Here is a 13056-nt window from a genome sequence, read left to right as displayed (position 1 = left end):
AGATTAGCAAAGCTTTAGAAATTGGCATAATGCTTTATTAGCTGAATGAGATTAGAATTACCTTAAAATACTGAATAATAAAATGGTATATTTTATATAAGAAAACTTATTTAGTACAAGTAAACCTATTTAATATAAGAACACTTTTGGTTACTTTTGTTGGAAAAGTTTATGAAGTATATGGTCAACAAAGAAATTATTTAAAATTTTAAGCAGCCTTTATGAAAATAACTGTCATATATTGAATTTGATATAACAGCTAAATAAATACTACCAGGTATGCTAAAAAATTGTATCAGCTAATATGGACAAAGCATTACTGAAGCTTCTTTAGATTTTACATTTCATTTATCTAAAATGGTAAACATTTGCCCTGGCCAAGTGACTTGGTTGACTGGAGCGTCATTCTGTACACCAAAATGTTGCAGGTTCGATTCTTGGTCAGGGCACATACCTAGGTTACAGGTTGCTGGTTCAATCCCAGGTCAGGAGCCTACAGGAGGCAACCGATCAATGTTTCTATCTCACACTGATGACTCTCTCTCTCTCCCCACTCCTCCCTGCCCCCCGTTCCTCTCTTTCTAAAATCAATAAAAACATATCCTCAAGTGAGGATTAAATAATAAAATAAAATAGTCAACTTTTACTCATAGAAACAGAGAACGGATTGGTGGTTGCCAGGGGTGGGGCATTGGGGAATTAGGTGAAGGTGCCAAAAGGTACAAATTTCTAGTTATAAGTTAATTTAATTTCTGATGGTGTAATTATAGCATAATGACTATGGTTAACAATACTGTATTGTATATTTGAAAGTTGCTAAGCAAATAGGTCCTAAAAGCTCTCATTACAAGAAAAAAAATTGTAACTGTGAGGCAACAGATATTAAGTAGACTTATTGCAGTCATCATTTCACAGTATATATATATATCAAATCATTGTGTTGTGCACCTTAAATCAATACACTGTTGAAGTCAATTGTATCTCAATAATACGGGGAAAATATAAATGAGGAAATTTTTAATATTTGTATTATATTTTACTGATTATGCTATTATTGTTGTCCTGATTTTTCCCCTTTGATCCCCTCCAACCCAGCACCCCCACTCCCTCAGGCAATCTCCCCACCATTGTTCATGTCTATGGGTCATGCATATAAATTCTTTGGCTACTCCATTTCTTTGCATCCATCATAATTGGAACTTACTGCACTTCCTGAACTTGCATGTCTATTTCCTTCACCAAATTAGTAAGTTTTCTTTCACTATTTTTTGAGACAGATTTCCAATTTCTTGCTTTTTCTCTTCTTTTGGCACCCCTATGAGGCAAATGTTAGATCTCTTAAAGTTGTCCCAGAGGCTGTTTATAATATCCTCATTTTTTTGGATTCTTTTTTCTTCTTGTTCTGTGTTGTTGTTTTTTGGTTCTGTATGTTCCAAATCATTGATTTGATTATCAGCTTCATCCACTCTACTGTTGTTTCCCTGTAAATTGTTCTTAATTTCAATTAGTGTATCCTTTGTTTCTAACTGGATCTTTTTTATGCTGCTGATGTCCTCATTAAGTTCCTTGAGCATCCTTATAAAGTGTTTTGGACTCTGCATCTGATAGACTGTTTATCTCCATTTCCTTTAGCTCTTTTTCTGGAGTTTTTATCTGTTCTTTCATTCATACCATGTTTCTTTGTCTCCCCATTTTGGCAGCCTCCCTGTGTTTCTTTCTATGTGTTAGGTAGAGATGCTTTGACTCCGTATCTTGGTAGTGTGGTCTAATGTATTAGGTGTCCTTTAAGGTCCAGTGGCACAGCCTCCCCTATCACCCAGGCTGGGTACTCAAGGTGCACCCTTTGTGTGGGCTGGGTACACCCTCTTCTTGTAGTTGAGCCTTGGTTGCTGTTGGCAGATCAATGGAAGGGATTTGCCCAGGCCAGTCAGTGGCAAGGACTAGCTGTTGACCACTGACCACCTATCTCCACCCTCCATGAAGGATCAGCTGTGCAGGTTCAGAGTGATGGTGCTCTGATGTGGTCTGTAGATGTCCACTGGGTGTGTTGGTCCCGGGGTATCCTGGATTGTGCAGACCAAGGTCAGCCCCCACCTGTGTTTTGCCCTGGGCACCCTGCCTGAGCTGTAAAGCAATCTGAGATGGTTGCTACTTATGCTGGGCTTGGAGATTCCCAGGTGAAACCAAGCTGTGACTCTAATCTGGGTGCCACGAGGGCTCACTGAAGCCAGCTGTTGCTTGTTTGATAGGATTTAGGCGCTAAGACCAGACATTCTTATGGAAAAGCAGCTTGGGTGGGCCTGTAAATTAGGTGGGGAGGAGCCTCTGGATTTCCAAAGTAGGTCACACAGTGTTAGCTAGGTTGATGGAGTCTCAGATATGGCACCAGCCTACTGGCTCTGTGAGGGGTAGGCTCAGCAAAGGGACAAATGGCCTCTGCTGACCCTGATGCCAGACACTTCAGTCTCTCTCTGTGTACCACTGGTGCTCTTCAAGCTGCCATCCCAGTGCTGGAGGTCAGAGGGAGCGAGTCTGAGTATGTTAGTCTATGTGTGGGCTCTCCAAGAGGAAATGCTTGGGGCTCTAGCAGCGTCCTCCATCCACTCAATCCCTGCTGGTTTTCGGAGCCCTAGGTTGTGGGGACTTGTCTTCCTGGCACTGGAATCCTGGGCTGAGGGTCGTGGTATAGGTCTGGGACTCCTCACTCCAGAGATATCCCTCCGGAATTTTTATCTACATGGGTGTGGGGCCAGCCCATTCCATGTCTGAGCCCCTCCTATGAGTCTGGATGGATGTGGTTTAGTTGTCAGACTTCCATTCAGCTCCATTACTGACATTCCTGAGTAATTCCTGTTCTATATTTCATTTGTAATTTTGATGTGGTTGTGCAAAGAGGCAAGCCATGTCTGCCTACATCACCATCCTGACCAGAAGCTGAAATTTTTAATATTTCATCATGTCTACAGTTAACTCCATAATCTTAATCATGATTAACATATAAAAACTTTTTTGGGTAAGTGGAATCAAGCAACAAAAATTAAACAGATAAATGGCCCCTGGAATTTGTTTTTTAATTATATAGTAGAATTACTCGATTAAAAAAATAAACTTCATGTCTCTGATTTTTCAATACTCAAGACTATCTTAAGAAAAAATAAGTTGACAGAATTTGATATAATTTAATAATTTCTTTAGAAAATCAATAATTTGAGATTCCATGAATGTTATTAACCTCCCACAGATAAATAAAGAGGAACGTAATGAATAACTGGTTGTCCCCCACTGTATTTTATCATGTGTTCATCTCTTCCCCATAGAATCAGAGAAATGAACCCTGACCTCAGGGACAGAGTTGTTTGCAATTGGTCTAAGTCAGCACATGGCATTCCCTGGCAACTATTATTATTCCAGGGTAGGCCTGGTTGGTTCCCCACCAAGCAAAAGGAAAAGTTTTGTATATTCCATCTGTCTGGAAGAGGTTCTTTCTTGGTTTGGAGGCACATAACCGTACTTGCCTTTGGTAACTCTATTGTTACCATGAGGCAAAGGCATTTTGTAATCAAACCAACACTTGAAAATAATCAGGAAATATTGGGTTGGCCAAAAAGTCCATTATGTTTTTTTCCCATAATACAAAAGACACATTTTTTCATTATCACCAATATCTTTTTCGACTTGGATATTTTCAGTATGTTGGCTATCTCCTGCATGGTATAACATCGATTGTTCTCAATCAATATCTCAATTTGATTGCTATCAACTTCAACTGTTTTACCTGACTGTGTAGCATCATCTAGTAAGAAATCTCCAGCATGAAACTTCACAAACCATTTTTGACAGGCTCAGTCAGTCACAGCACCTTCTGCATACACTGCACAAGTCTTTTTTTTTTGCATTTCAATTGTGTTTTTACCTTTCTTGAAATAATAAAGCATAATATGTCAAGTGTTGCATATTTTCTTCCATCTTCAATATTAAAATGGCTACAGAAAAATCCACCAATTCTGATAAGTTTTAAAAAATGTACTCTGATATGACAGCTGTCATAATACATACAATCTAACAAAATTATTTTGAATGAAGCTAAGACAACTAAGTACTATGAGAGCCATTGTAGGGAAAAAAATCATACAAACACTTTGGCCAACCCAGTACCAGAAGCACCTAGATATTTAAAGACATCATTACACTGGTGATTGTATCTCCTCAGCATCATGAATTTTCGTATTGTTTAAGCCAGGTTAAGTCGAGGTTTATTTTATCTGTAGCCCAAAGCATCCTAAATATAATAACACTAACAATTTAAAGCAAATATTTTAAAGAGAATTTCTCTAATAGAAGTGAACACATTCAGTAGCACCTTAGAGTCTGTGAAGTTTGCCATATTCTTTGGTCTCATCTTGACCTCCCTGGCTTTAAGCTGCATGAGCAGTTTTTTATAGTAGAGTTCTAAATCTTCTTGGAATTTTGCTAAAACGTCCTCCAATGATGCTGTCACTTTCTTTGTTTCAAAGTATTTTTTCTTTGAACTATCACAGGCTATAAAAAAATAAAAAGCAAAGGTTATAGTTTGAGTTTGACTACAAGATTAAACTTTTAAATCTAAAAAGGACCCCAGAGTTAATTTAAACTCTTCTATTCCCTCCTCTCCCTCCCTTATATGCTGAGAAAATTAAAGCTAAGGGAGAAATGTTTCTTAAATAATAAAAGTATTTATCTACAAATATAGTGAAATGGTAATATATCCAAAATCCACAACCAAGTTTTTCTTTAAGCTTATAATTATTTCTGGAAAATATTTATTAAAAATATTATGTATAGCAAAATGCACATAATTTTTATTTTGATTACTATTCCATAATCTGATTTGATTATGGAAAACTTATTTATAATTATGAAAGAAAGTGGTGTAACATACTTTTTCTGATTTTTTCTTAATTTATTCAGCCCTCAAAATAACATGTTTTGTGATATCCAGTGATGCTGATTCATCTCTTATCAAGATTATTCCACCTATATCCCCAAAATTGTGTGGATCAGAATGTCTCAAACCTGAGACCCTTAATTAGAAATTCAACACTACCAGCTAGGGAACTGCTTTGGCACTGGTGAGATTCTAACTACAAACTGAACAGCAGCACCAACTGTATGCTAGCACACCAGATTATGTTCATGTTCATTTTTTTAGATTATCAAAAAAATATGTAAACCCCATATTTAAAAACTCTATATAGTGATTTAAAATTATACAACTACATGGAACTTAACTCAAAATTTTAACTATTGCCTTATATGTAATCTTCATACCATATAAAGTCAGCATTTCTTTCTTTTTTTAAAAAAAAAGATTTTATTTATTTATTTTTAGAGAGAGGGAAAGGAAGGAGAAAGAGAGGGAGAGAAACATCAATGTGTGGTTGCCTCTCCTACACCCCCCATTGGGGACCTGGCCTGCAACCAAGGCTTGTGCCCTGACTGGGAATCGAACTGGTGACCCTCTGGTTTGCAGGCAAGCACTCAGTCCACTTAGCTATACCAGCCAGGGCTGCTTTTTTTTTTTTTTTTTTAAAGATCTTTCTAACTGATCTCTCTGCTTCTGTTCTTGTCCCTCTACAGGCTACCACATAGCAGTCATTCTGAATATTCTAAAATATTTTAAAAATGTAAATCCCTAGCTTAAAAAATCCGCCAGTGGATTCCCACCTTACTTAGAATAAAATCCAACTTCCTAGTATTGGCCTATCTGTTCCTTGCTGGACTTTTATTTTTCAATACCACCTGAGGATATGTTTATTGATTTTTTTAGAGAGAGGCAGGGAGAGAGGGAAAGATTGATGTGAGAGAGAAACATTGACCAGTTGCCTCCCTATGTGCCCCAAGCACAGATTGAACCCACAACCTAGGTATATGCCCTGACCAGGAATCAAACCCACAACCTTTTGGTGTATGTGACAAACAAGCCACCCAGCCAGTGCTTCTTGCTGAACTTTTGATGTTATTTCCCTCTACATTCCTCCTTAGTTGTCCTATTCCAGCCACATTGGCCTTCTTTCAGGTCCTAAGACTGAAAACTCACTCCTATCTTCAGACCTTGACATTTAGTATTCCTTTTGTTCCTACTGTTTCCTCCCTATCTCTTTACATACTTGTCTCCTTAAAAATCAAATCTTAATGGTATTTCCATAGAAATGTTGTTCTTGGAAACCCTAGCTAAAGCATCTCTCTTGCCCATCACTCTTTACTACACTCTTTTCAATTGACTCCTCAGCTCTAATTAGTAGCTGATATTGTCTTATTCGTTAAGCAAGCTCCTTAGAGGAAGGGCCATGTTTGTTTTATTTACTGCTCTATCCTCAGCAGTTAAAAAAATGCTGGAGCCATGGCCAGTGCGGCTCAGTTGGCTGGGCATTGTCCAGCAGGGCATATGCCTGGGTTGCAGGTTCAGTCTCTGTTGGAGAGAGTCTGACATCGATGTTTCTCTCTCTCCCCTTTCCTCCATCTAAAATCAATAAGCATGTCCTCGGGTGAGAATAAAAAAAATTTGCTTTAAATCAATGCTGGAACCCTGGCTGGGTAGCTCAGTTGTTTAGAGCATCATCCTGATACTCCAAAGTTGCAAGTCCAATCCCTGGTCAGGGCACATACAAGAATCAACCAATGAATATTCTCTCTCCCTCCCCCATCCCCTCTCTCTCTAAAATCAATAAATAAAAATTAAAAAAAAAACCATGCTGGAATTGAAGCACATAATAGGCTCAATAAATATCTAGTGGCTAATGCATGCATTTAGTTTGAAATGTTCCTGTTAAAATGGAAAGTGACTGATCGTTCTCATTTTATAAATGGAAAGAGTGAGGCACAAAGAGGAGGAATAACTTGCCTAAGTAAAATATAGATCTGGTATTAGAATCAATCTTTCAATTTCTAGTCTATTCCTTGAATCTCTCTAATAAAATTGCTTGTTTAAAGTGCAACCAGGCTGAGTCACTGCCATCACTTTCAGATAATATTTTAATATTAGGATATAGAACATTCAAAAATATCTTCTGAAGTTGTCTATAACCTTCAGTCAATTCTAGTACTGAAGCAATAATTTTGCTGTAAATTGAGAATCCTAAAATCAGCTAATTCCATATGAACCTGTTACCCTTATAATTCTCAAGTACAACCCAAAACACAGGACTCTAAAATCATTTGACATCTCTCAAACCGTTAGCCTATACCTTCTTCACCCTGGCTCATTTTTTCCACTTCTACCAGTCCTAACAACAATGTTTCTATTTCTGTTTTAAGGAAACTACTTACTTCTCCTACCTAATTCCTATTCATTCGTTCATTCTTTCATTCATTCAGTTTAGCAAAGCAGACAGACACACATCAAAAAATTAAGCACCTTGAGGAGACGAAGGAAACCCAGGCTTCTAGAGTGAGATTTAAGCTGAGCCTGAACGGTTAGTGAGAAAATAACCAGTTGAAACGGGGAGAAGAGGATAAGAGGAGAAGGTAGGACAAGCAGATGTAGATTGCGGAGGGAAAAGCATGCCTGAAGCCTGAATCCAAGAGGAGGCACACTTCAGATGCTGGCACATCTTTTCCTGGATGTGTTTCTTATCTCTTCCATGTAATTTAGGTGTCCTTCCTCTCTATTCCTGCACAGAGTGCTGTAATTCCTTAATCAAAGTACTTATCAGGATGTATCATTACTGCTTCACTTGACTATCGTTTCCCCATTGGACTGTAAACTCCCCAGGGCAGGGACAAGACTGTGCCCACCTATTAGTATCAGCTGCTAGAACAGTGGCCGAATTCAGTAGGCACTTAACACTTATTTAGTAAATGAGTAGAAGAATGAATAAATGAATATTCCTTATGAAAAATATTTGAATTTTAATAAAAAACACTCTACATAAAGCACGTTGCATTTATTGTATTAAATAGAGTTGAACAATGATTTAATGTTTTCTGAATTGAACTCATATCAAGTATACCACTTAAACCATAACAGTAAAATAGTAAATAGTAAAAAGCATAAATTCTATAAAACTTAAGTTTTTTACAGTGATAAAAGATATGTAATAAACTTTACCATGATATTGTTTCAATGTGCTTTGTTCATGCTGCTTTTCAACTTTTATCAGCTCCTCTCTAATTCTTTGTAGATACCTTCTTTCTTCCTTTACTTGTTTCATGTGTTTGATAGCCTTCCTTCCTAAAATACAGCCCATAGTCATCAGAGTCTGAAAGCTAAAAGACAGTTCATTTCCTAAAATACAGTGTGCAGAACTTAAATGTAGTTTAAAATAAGTTCTACCCCAAATTCTATTTTTCTTCCTGCAATGTCGTATTTGCCACTACGGCAAACTCTGAGGAAACTCTTAGAAACCCTTTCTAAGAGTGATACATAAGGGGATTTACATATATGTGAAGAACACAGTATGTCCCATACATGTGTAAAACTAGGTAAAGTTAGGTAAAGTTCAAGTAGTTATATGTCTTGGTTTAATTCTTTTGGTAAATTTAGCTTGGACCCAAAGTTGTTGTACTTAAATCTTACATGAAAAATGTAAATTTTAGAGTGTATTTTTTAAAGCAGAAATCATATTAGTGACTAAACACATGCACTAATTAACATAAAATGTATATACTTTAAAATAATGTAACTTCTTTGTGGCAAAATATACATTAAAAATTATAATTTTAACCATTTTTAGTTCATAGGCATTAAGTTGCTTACAATGTTATGCACCCATCACCACTATCCCTCTTTGGAACCTTTTTTTAATTTCTCAAACTGAAACGCGTTACTCATTATACAATAATTCCCCATTAACATCAAACATCATTTAATTTTATCCCACAGAATCATATATACTTATGGTGTCATCATACTTACTATGAATCTGTAGTAAAGACATTTCAGTTAATCCCAGAAAAGCAGCAGGTTGACAAGGAAGTGAAGGAAAATCAGTAAGATCGGGTAAGGTGATATATTCTTTTTTACCTCTCTGAAAGAAAACACGAAAATCAGTAAGATTTGGTAGGGTGATACATTATTTTCCCCCCACCTGTAAGCATTTGATAATATATAACAGCAATACATTTTTTTTACTTATATGGTTTTTTCTTTTGGCTTATATGTATTTATACTTATAGACTCTTTCTTGTGCTCCAGCTTCTCCATTCCACTATTACTTGGAATGGCTTCAAACGTAAAATTTAAGAAAAAGAATCTATTATTGCTTTCTGAACATGATTTCCTTCTAAGGTTTCTGGTCTTAGTTACTTTTTACGGTAGGTAATGTTTAAATTCTTCTAAGCTGGCTATGATTTCTTTTTCATCTTAAGTCAATTTTGATCATTTAAATTTGCTTAGAAAACTGGATACTCTATCACATTTTCAAATTTTTGCACACACCTTGTTTTCATATATTTTATCTCTTCTATATTTGTTTTATAGCACCTTTATCTCTTCTGATATTTGTGTTTCTGCCTGTTTTTGATAAACCACTACAAGCCTTACCAATGTTGATATTTCTTGCTCTACCACTTTATAGATCTTCAATTGTTTCAATTCTGCTAGTCTTTTTTACTTCTGTAACTTATTAGTCTCTACTTTTTCTTAAGCTCTTACTACTACTTTGTTTTATTATTCTTTTTCAAGTTTATATTATTTTATTTTCTTAACTTATAAAATCAGGTTCTCACAGGATAATGGCAACCTCCTAAATTAAACCTCCGTGTATCCTCCCAACTACTATAAAAAGAAAGCAAATAAAAGCACCCATAATTTATACCTACAGCACAGCTAGGACACAGAATCCTTTAATTTACACATGCTTTAATCTTCATGTAAGTGGGGAACTAAACACACTGGACCAGCAGAGTGTGTTCAGGAGCCAACGACTGAGCAGAGTCATAAGTGACTATGCATTAGAGAGAAGTGTGTTGATCCTGAGAAAGAAGATAACTATGAAAAAGGGCTCCTAGTGGCTAACTGGGCTCAAATTCTACAAAGAGAGTCTAGCAGCCATTTCCATACAGGGGCCTCTTGCATACTGCACTTCACAGAGAAGCCTGCACTGAACTGCTTGCCTGCACTTTCTGAGCCAGCCCTTAGAAAGGAGTTCTTGGAATCCCATTTTAATCCTTAGGACTCATGCTTTCCCCATCCAATTGGAGCTGCTTAGCTGTATCCCCATCAGCATCCTCAGTGACCAATCAGAGAAGCTCTATTCTGACCAATCAGAAAAATGCCATTTGGACCAACCTGCAAGAGAATTTGTAGTCCTCATTTCATGAGAACAGACCAATCAGGACCAGGGGCGGGGACTTCTGTCTCTACAGGCCAGCTCCCCTCTGGATCAGGGAGCATACTTTCCCTTTCCACCGGAGACTGAAAGCTGTTTTTCTGGCTGAGCTGAAACACAGAAGATGTCTCACCAGAGCAGAGTAGAACGGACCAACAAAAGACAGAGCAGAGTGGCACAGAATGGAGCGGACCAGCGCAGTGCAAAGCAGATCATAATGGAACACAACAGAGCAGAGCAGACCATCGAGGAAGCAAAACACAGCTGTCTAGATGGAGAGGGGCCTGGTCCCACATCATAGCCCTGCTGCACCACAATTGAGCTGTTTTGCACTGAATAAAGTTTCTGTCTTCACCATAGACCAAATTGGAGATTTCTGTTGGTGCTGAATTGGTGCCAACAACCATGAATAGACAACTATGAACAGATGATACAGTAAACATCAACCATAGTTTTATCTGAAATAAGAGACCTTCCCATGCAGTGAAGAAATACTGAGAGTAAGAATAAGATCTGGTAAATCAGAGCACTTTCTATGAGGAATCTAAAAGAAAGGGGTTTGTAAAATGTAGGGGGCCAGAGGTAGTAATCATGGGAAGACATAACTTCTGAGAGGAAAATGCTTTGACAATAAGAGGTATTATTCCTTTGGGCCTAGATAGTAAGAGAGAAGAAGAAAGTGGCTAAGATAAGACCTCTGAAGAATTAAATTAGTAGGAAAAGTATCCAAGGAAAACAAACCCCTTCCCCGCCAAACCCCATTTATTTAAAAATAAATAGCTGCATTTTGTTGTACCAACAGAAGAGGGAGCTCCTAACCTAAGAAGCAGAAAAGCCATCAAAATACCGCTCTCTCTTCCTCTACAAGAACACCTGTTTCTTATTACTGATAAAGAAAAATCCAACACAAGTAAACATGAATAATATCTACAAAACAATACAGCATTCACAGTGAGCTTTTTAAAACCCTCAAAATTGAACTCACAAGCAAAATAGAGATAGACTCATAGATAGAAAGCAAGCTGACAGCTCTGAGCAGGGGAGCTGGGAGGGTGTAGGGATCAAACAAACAAAAAAAAAGAGAACTCATGGACAAGGAAACAGTGTGGTGATTGCAGGGGTAGGGGGTTGGATGGAGGTGGGAGAGGGTATGGGGGGATAAGTGGTGATGGACAAAATAAAATAAAAATAAAAAAATTAAAAAATACCCTAGAAAATAAGCAAGTTTTTTGCAGATATTAACAAACACTCTAAATAAAAAATTTAATAACTAAGAATAACAATGAAAACATAACAGGAACATGTGCAATAAAGTTGGCCGAACAGAAGAAATTAAGGAAAAAATAAAATTGGCTCAGAAATGAATAAATCAGCAATTATCCAAGGAAAAGACATGACCAAATATATAGTAAGGATAATGAAGAATATAAATAAAATGGGCAAAGAAAATGAAACATAAAGGTAATAGTAAAATAGATCAGAGAAAAAGTAAAAAATATAAAAGGTAAAGATAACACTAATTGTGGTCCCTGAAAAAGAAAAAAAAAGGGAATGGATCTGCTACTTAAAGAGTTTTCTAATTTTAGAAAATGTTCTTGAAACAAAAGAAGTCCTGATTTTCCTACTGAAGGAGCCCACTGTGTATCTAGTAAAACCTGACCTAGAATTCTCAACTGAGATACAGCCTGGTAAAATTATTACACACTAAAGAAATCCTCTGGCCTTCCAGGCTGAAATACCCAAGGCAGCTTACAAAGAAAAAAAAAAAAATCAGGGCTGTATCATACTTTTTAATAGAAACATATAAAACGAGATGTCAGTAGACCAACATTAAAAAAAAAAAAAAACCTCAAGGGGAAGAAAGTGTAAGCCAAGGATGGTAGAGCCAATCAAGCCATCTTCCAATATCAAGACCCCAGAGCAGGGATTGGCAAACTTCATTGATACAGGGCCACACAGTAATAATTTAGCCTTTGTGGGCCACATGTAATCTTTGTCATAATTCTTTTTTTTACAACTCTTTAAAAATGTAAGAAACAAAAAGCCATAGAGGACAAACCCACAGCTGACATAACACTCAACAGGGAAAAACTAAACCTGTTTCCCTGAAGATAAGGAACAAGACAGGGATGTCTACTTTCATCGCTCTTACTCAGCATGGTACTGGGAAGTCCCTGCCACAGCAATCAGACAAAAAGAAGAAATAAAAGGTATCCAAATTAAAAAGGAATAAATAGAAGTGTCATTATGTGCAAATGACATGATACTATGTATACAGAACCCTAAAGATTCCACCAAAAAACTACTAGAACTGATCAATAAACTCAGTAACGTAGCAGGGCACAAAAGAAATATTCAGAAATTGGTTGCATTTTTATACAACAATAATGAATTATAACAAAGGGAAACTAAGAAAACAAATCCACTTACAATAGCATCAAAAATATAAAATACATAGGAATAAATTTTACCAAGGAAATAAAAGACCTGTACTTGGATAATTATAAGATACTGAAGAAAAAATTAAATAAGATACAAATAAATGGAAGCATATACTATGCTCATACAGAGGGAGAATTAACATCATTAAAATATCCATACTATACAAAGCAATCTATAGATTCAATGTAATTCCTATCAAAATACCTGTGGCTTTTTTCACAGAACTAGAACAGCTAATCCAAAAATTTATATGGAACCACAAAAGACTCTGAATAGCCACCACTATCTTGAGAAAAAAGAACAGTGT

At 36.7% G+C, this 13056-nt stretch overlaps 1 protein-coding gene across 4 annotated transcripts in view; it reads right to left on the bottom strand.

The window, feature by feature from the left end:
* The window catches only part of SPATA1 (spermatogenesis associated 1), a 61277-nt gene that overhangs the window by 12698 nt on the left and 35523 nt on the right, over window positions 1-13056 (bottom strand). For all 4 annotated transcript variants that reach the window (XM_024565556.4, XM_045199601.3, XM_045199599.3 and 1 more), the window contains exons 9-11: window positions 8894-9005; window positions 8087-8209; window positions 4361-4539 (exon numbers count right to left, since the gene is read on the bottom strand). In XM_024565556.4, the coding sequence (XP_024421324.3) occupies window positions 4361-4539; window positions 8087-8209; window positions 8894-9005 (414 nt within the window). The remainder of the gene's footprint in view (window positions 1-4360; window positions 4540-8086; window positions 8210-8893; window positions 9006-13056) is intronic.

Source organism: Desmodus rotundus, chromosome 3 (assembly GCF_022682495.2).
Source record: "Desmodus rotundus isolate HL8 chromosome 3, HLdesRot8A.1, whole genome shotgun sequence".
Taxonomy (NCBI): domain Eukaryota; kingdom Metazoa; phylum Chordata; class Mammalia; order Chiroptera; family Phyllostomidae; genus Desmodus; species Desmodus rotundus.
This window is presented reverse-complemented; position numbering and strand designations above follow the sequence as displayed.